The 7,562-nt window shown below is 36.1% G+C and overlaps 1 protein-coding gene across 1 annotated transcript; it reads right to left on the bottom strand.

Moving 5' to 3' along the window:
* Positions 1-2,406: 2,406 nt before the first annotated feature.
* HELRODRAFT_175728 (hypothetical protein) lies at positions 2,407-3,361 on the bottom strand (the record flags this gene model as incomplete). Its single annotated transcript, XM_009023135.1, has 3 exons — positions 2,407-2,529; positions 2,949-3,055; positions 3,280-3,361. 3 exons carry the CDS (start codon positions 3,359-3,361, stop codon positions 2,407-2,409), a joined length of 312 nt encoding a protein of 103 aa, XP_009021383.1.
* Between the last annotated feature and the right edge of the window lie 4,201 nt (positions 3,362-7,562).

Here is a 7,562-nt window from a genome sequence, read left to right as displayed (position 1 = left end):
TTTGATGAATTGTTCGTTGGAGTTGTAAAAAATGAATTAATAATTTGATAAATGTTAAAAACTTGATGTAATATAATTTATAACGCCAACCACATCATGCAAACGTCATTACGTACAACAACAACAGCAACAACAATGAAAACAACAACACCTAACAACGTTACGTAACAGCAACAATAAAAAACTCAACAAAAATTTCAAAAAGCCAACAAAGTGAAATTATAATAGTATCAATAATAATGATGAATACGCCAACATCACAACAATGGTGGCAACAATACAAAAACATCTAAACAAAACATCCCATCAAAACAACAACAACAATAACACATTAACATCGCAGCAACAACAACATCACAACAACAACAAATATACTCTGTTAGTAGTTGACTTTATAAATCAGAAGCTCAATCCACTTAACTTTTTGTTTATTAAGCATTCTAAAAAAGCGTTAGAAAGATGGGTTGTTGTTGGTTTGTTGTTGTTTTGCTGATGTTTTTAGTGTTGTTGGTGTTGTTTTGTTGTAATTTTGTTGTTTTTGTCTTATAATATTAGTTTTGTTGTTTTTTGCAATATTTGTTGCGTTGTTGTCGTCGTCGTTGTTTGATAGTTAGTGTTGACTTGTATACATCTTATATTTCTACTCTTGCTTTAGCCGTTGGAAATTTATTTGTAGTTGTTGTTGTCATTTTTGTTGTTGCTTTTGTTTGTGTTTTTGTTGCCACCGTTGATTTTGTTGTTTTTTTTGTAAGTTTTTGTTGTTGTTGTTGGTGGTGGTGAGTTTATTGTTAAATCACGTGTAGTTGCGAGAGATACTGTGTTATGTTGTTGTGCTGAGTGCTCGAACGTCCAACATATGTTTAGGATGGTGTTTTATTTCAGTTGAAACCTCCTAGGAATGTTGGAACAAAAATCAGACTGGATTTTGGCGAGAGTTGAATCGAATTTGAAAAACTGGCTGAAGTATGGACGTAAGTATCGTGGTAGTCTCACGATTTTTTAATTGACACCCGAAAGGTTCGTGGTATCAATGTTGTTGATTATTTTAAAAAAACTACTTTATCTGGGTTCTGATAATGCGGAAAATATGTAGAAAAATATGATTGTGTCTGTGTTAGTCTTGCCATTCGTGCTGTTTAAATGATTTGATTAGCTTCAGACACCTTTGACAATTTTCCATGATTTTATTTGCTTCCAAATTAAAATTTTTATGATTTACAAGTTCAATGATCTCTATCTATCAACTAACCAGCGGATAAAACAACTAATCAATCAACTAATCATCAACCGAGTAGCTAATAAATCAACCAAACAATCAACCAAACAACCAACCATCCAATAAACCAAACAACTTTTTGTTTTACCAACCACTCAGTCTAATAACCAATTGGCTTAACAATTAACCAACTAATCAGTCCACTGACTAATCAACCAACCAATCAATCAACTAATCAACCAGCCAACCAACCAACCAACCAAACAATCAACCAAACAATCAACAAATCAATCAATCAACCGATCAGCCATCCGACCAATCAACCGCAAACCAAATAGGTCCGACCAATTTACTTTTAATCAATAATTTGGCATAAACGATTCACCTAAAAATATAGCTCCCTCCCGATAAATATTATGAAATATATAATAACAACAATAGACATAATAACAATGACGGATATAATAACAGCATAGATATAATAACAAAGAGTAATTTTAAACATTTTTTTACTTTATTTTCCAATATTAAAAATTTTTTGTTTATTTTGATAAGTTTTATTGTAATAAACAAAACAGCATTAACAACAACAACATTAACAAAAACAATAACAACAATAATAATAATAAATATGGATAAGAATGTAGAGCAAGCAAAACAAAGAGACGTGATGTACGTTGGTATGCGGCGAACTTTGACCTTTACATTAATGTTACTAATCATGCGCTCTGCCCGGCTAAATGTTCGTGATGTATTGTCTTGGCACACAATTATTGTTCTTTGGTGTCACGTTGTTCACTTTGTTGTTGTTTTGTCGTTATTCGCCGTGTTTCTGTTTTGTTGTTGTTCACCGTGTTGTTGTTTTGTTGCTTTTTTTGTTGTCGTTTACTTAGTTGTTGTTCATCTAGCTTTTTTGTTGTTGTACATCTTGCTTGTTTGTTGTTCACCTTGCTTTTTTTTGTTGTTCACTTTCCATTGTTGTTCACCTTGCTGTTTATATTGTTTATCTTGTTGTGTTTGTGTTGTTGTTCAGTTTGTTTTTTATGTTGATGTTCACCTTGATAATTGCTTCTTGTTCTTATTTTTTATTTGGTGATGCTATAGTTTTTGTTTATGTTGTTTTGATCAAATTGTGGTTCTTGTTGTGTGTCACTGTTGTTGTTATTTTTATTGTTGTTGATGCTGTTCTTCTAGTTGTAGTCGCTCGCAATTGACCGATCATTTTTTCCCAGTCTCCTCAGAAACTCTGCCAACTCTGCGGCCTTCATCGGGCTCTCACTAAATTCAGCGAATTCACCATACCTGTTCTTCATCTCTTTCATGGCCCGACATTCCATTCAAAGGTTTTAAGCCGATTCTTCTGCATCACTTCACAATCTGTATTCATTTTCACTTATTAGGCTTATCCAAGCCGCTTTCACATTTTTATTATGTGCCTCAAAACTGTTTAGCTTCTCCAATTTTTGAATGCTATCTGAGTTCTTGTTGTTAGAGCTCTTTAGCATTATGATGGATAGGCCGTCTGCTACTATTGCTGCAGTTTTCCATTCATTATTTCTTTGGAGCCATTCTGTACTGTTTTCTATTGCTCTGCACCAGCTTCCGGCATGTACTGTGGTTTTATTGACCCTTGTAAGCAATCATTGCTGCTCTTCCTTTTTTCATTGCTGGCTCGGTCTACTGAATCATCAGTTTATATTACTACATCATATTTTTCCATCTCCGATATTACCTCTTTAACTACTCGTCTTTTCTCTTCTAGTGAAGAGTTTATTCCTGTTTTGGCCAATATGGTCTTGATAGGTCTGAGTCTCCAATTTAAAGTGTTTGAGGTACTATCTTTCGGTTTTCGGAACGGATCAATTGGTTTGTAGCATGCTTTGCATCAATCTTTTATCTTGATGCAAAGTGTAGCGTTTTTTTGCTGTTTTCTTCCTAATGTTTTTTGCGGTCAACATGAGCAATGTGAGGATTTTTAATATCCCAGTCTTGTCCAGCCTGGTTTACAAAGGTCCTAGTTGAGCTTCTATCATAACTGATTCTTTTGGTGCACTTTTCGTTACCTTGGTTATTATCCTTACTGACTTGAGTTGATGTGATCCCACTTTCTCCATATGAGACTTTGCCATGCGTTTTCTGCCACATTTCTTTGTAGCGCTATGTAGGTTGTTGTTGTTGTGTTTGTTGTTTCAAAGCAGATGAGCAAAAGTTTGATGTGCCATGTTTTGTTGTGGTATGTCGTAGCAAGTTGTTTTGTATATTGTTTTGTGTTGTAGTGTGTGTGTTTGTATATGTAAGTGTGTATGTAATGAATGTATGTGTGTATGTTTGTTTGTTTGTGTGTGTGTGTGTGTGTGTGTGTGTGTGTGTGTGTGTGTGTGTGTGTGTGTGTGTGTGCATGCGTAATGCAAGTTGATATTTTTATGTGTTTGTATTACATTTCTATGTTATTGTTAGTTGTGATTTTGTTGTTGAGTTTCAAAATATTTAAAATATTTTTTTGCTCGTTATTAGATACGTTCTGTTGTGTTCAATGTTTAATTGCCAGATAAGTTTGAGTCGTGTGTAATATTTTAGTTGCATGCTGTTGTTGCATAGTCTCGTTGCTTGACCTTGTTGCACGGTAGAGTGTTGCACGACAATTCTGTTATTGAGTTCGATATAAAAAATAAAATGAAGGTGGTGATGGTTTGGTAGGTTGTTTGATGAGTTCTGCCGGATATTTTTTCATACCAGAGCTGGCGACGTTCGAAGAAGTGAAGAAGTGAAGTGAAGTGAAGAAGTGAAGAAGTGACTTGCATTTAATCAGTCATTTGTCAGCTGGTCCTTTGATTCGTTCTTATTATATTATTTTTATTGTTATTATTATTAAAGTTATTGAATCTTTTTTTGTTTCCTGTTTAGTGATTTTCGGTTTTGATTTTTTTAGCTTTAGAGCTCCTTTAAAATTGTTTCGTGATGTTTCATCATTCTCGTCATGATGACGTCATTGTTATAATTTTTTCACCGTCGCCGTCACTTATTATTTTTTTTTATATAATCTTGTTTTCATTGTCCTCATCATTATCATTATTGACAAAAATATCATTCGTTATCATAATCATGATCGACACTAATATTCATCATCATTGTCATCATCGTCGTCGTCATGAAAACTAACACTACTATCCTCATCGATACGTGCAGCATTGCATACAACTAGCTACAACTGACACCATTGTCATCTTCATCATCATCCACCTCCTCATCGCCATCATACACATCATCTTTAACATCTTCACCATCTACACAATCATCATCGTCATCTCCATCTTTTTCATCATCATAATCGTCGTCATCATCATCATCTGCTTCATCAGTGATAGGTTGTCATTCCTTGATGCCACCAAGCGGATCCTGGGTTCAACTAATTGACCCGGACACATTGATTATCCACTGCAATCACTCAACCCAATCGACCCGATTAGTCTGCCAGCATTCCGTTTGGTCCGGCAAGATACCCAACTGCACCTCTTCCTCTTCCTCCTCTGGCGAACAATTCAGTAAATTTTTCCCCCCAAATTACTTCAACTTTTTGTATTCGATCGATGTTGCATGATTCGAAGAAAATAAAAAAAAATAAAATAATCCTGCCGAGTCTGCTTTATAACAAGAACATTTTCATGGCTGCTCTTTTTTTTCATTGTTTGTTGTTGGCGTTTTCATTAAAATTTTTATATTGCTTTGTTGTTTTTTATTTTCTCAAAAGACCAGTCAGTTTTTATTGTTTATAATTTCGATGAATGAATGCATGGCCTGAATGGAGACGCACAAGCAGGCACGTGTGCATTAAATTAGCACATGCAACTGTACATCCCCTCAAACAATGCAATAACACATTTAATTACGTGGACACACACACACACACACAAACACATGTACAGAAACGGATGTATGCACGTGCGTACATACAACACACTCGCAACTATATAAATATACACATGATCTATACACTCACATACACACACCCACACAAACATGCACACAGGAACACACACAAATATCGGTCAACGAAAAAAGACATATGTATACACACATACACACACACACACACACACATCTACACATACATATACATGCACACACTTGAGCACCAAACTTATCCACAGAGGCTGCAGGCAAACTTTCAGTTGAAATGGATGGTTCGGGGAAGGGTAGGATGACCAAGGAGTCTGAACTTTTCTTCGGTTAATGATGGATAGAAGCATGGATGGATGAATGAATGAATGAATGTATGGATGAATAGATGAATAGAGAAATGGATGAAGGAGTGGGAAGAATGAATGTATAGATGGATGATTGAATGGATTGACGTATTTATTTATATTATTATTGCGAATCTCTTGTCAACAAATCTCAGAGGTTTCAACATCAAGCACACAGTGCATGCAAATGCCCGTGAAACAACGCATCGCACACACATCGCATGTGATAGGCCGGGATCTCTTTGCAATCGAATTCGGTCACTCCAACAGTAGTGCCAGGCACTATACCGCAACGCCATTGCGCCACCGTGTATATGGAGAAAGGAATTTTTATGGGCGGGTGTGTGAATAGATGAATGGATGTTTTTGTTGCTTCAATTATAAAGAAAGCATGAATGACGAATCAGGTGTCGTGTTCGTCATCTCCCTCGGAGTGGTGGTCGGCATCATCGTGGGCTTCTTCCTCCTTATCAGCGTCCTCATCTATCAAAAAAAGTTCATTTGTTCATCTTGTTTGTTGGTCTGTTTGCTGGTGTGTGTGTGTGTTCGTTGATCTGTCTGTTTGTTTGTTTGATTGTTTGTTTGTTTGTTTGTTCGTTTGTGTGTTTCTACGTGTTTAACTCGAAGGAAACTTTCTCTTACGCAAACATTTCAACAACAACAACACACAACGCTCACAAACACACCCACGGATCATATGAGGGACCTTGATCTTTGCACTGGGAGCATTCGAAGCAGGTCAACACGTAATAACAACGCCAGTCACAGAAAACATACCGTTTGAGCTAATTCGCTAACATTTTTGCCTATGTGACTGCTGACATTCATTCGATTTTGTCATATTTCCATTAAAAACATGCCTTCCAATTTTGTTCAATATAGTCCGGCTTGTTTGTATATGATAAGGCTGATGTTTAAAATTATTCGTTGCCAAACATTTTCCTGATGTGCTGATGAAGTGAGTGACGGTTAATGATCATCAGCGTGAACGTTCTAACTTGGGCTTGTTGCTTCCCACACGTCGACCTCTCAACTGAACGTCTCAACTCTCACTCACTGCCAGACATTTCTTGCTGACACGCTGACAACCAACTCAACTCAACTCTCTTTTTTTCTAAACTATTTACTCCAAAATATTTAAACTATAACCACAACTGTACGAAATATTGTTACAATGAATAAAACTTAATTTTCCGCCAATTCACACTGAAGGTTGCCATTTTTTAAATGCAAACGTCCTCCGCCATTTTGTGCGAACAACGATGTAGGATTTTTGGGAACGACCGGATTTCTTGAGGATGAATCAGCAGTGAATGACGTGTTTCGTTGCAACAATCCCAGCAACATTGCAACCAGCCAGCAACAACAACAACAACAACATTTTTGCATGAGACATCTTGATGATCAACAGTTGTTTCAACGAGAAACCAAACAACATTTGTTGCAGGATGATCATTACTATCATCTGCAACAACAAAAACAACAAAAAACTGAATTTGCAGTGCAGATATGTTGCCAACATCGTCAACATTCTTATGAACAACAACCACAACAGCCACAACAACTTCATCAACAACAACCACAATCATTTAAATTAGTGGACCATCCAACAAATGCTGATGGTCACAACATGGAACCATCAGTAGCCATCCACGATTTATTGATCAAACAACATCAAACTAATTTGAATGACAGTAGCAAGATGATGGTTTCTCCTCTACATCATCATCATCACCATCTCCACTTCCCGCCAATTCTTTTCGGTTATGATGAGAATAGAGGTGGCACTGGTGTGGACAATATAAAAATGAAGAGTGATGAAGAACATCATTATCAACACCATCGCCATGATCGTCATCATCATCATCAAGTCAATCAGCATCATATAAATGAAATAGAACAACAACACCAACAACATCAACAAGATAACAAGATTAATTCAACTATATACAATCAACAACAACTACTTACATTACATCAACAACAACAACAAACACAGCATCAACAGCAACTACTTTCTCAACATCAATTGCAAACACATTCACATCAACTACAACAACTTCAACAACAACAATCTAAGTCATTGATTGATCATCCCTTTA

The sequence above is a fragment of the Helobdella robusta genome, assembly GCF_000326865.2.
Source record: "Helobdella robusta unplaced genomic scaffold HELROscaffold_35, whole genome shotgun sequence".
NCBI lineage: Eukaryota > Metazoa > Annelida > Clitellata > Rhynchobdellida > Glossiphoniidae > Helobdella > Helobdella robusta.
Note: the sequence above shows the minus strand (reverse complement) of the source record. Positions and strands in the feature narration are given on the sequence as shown.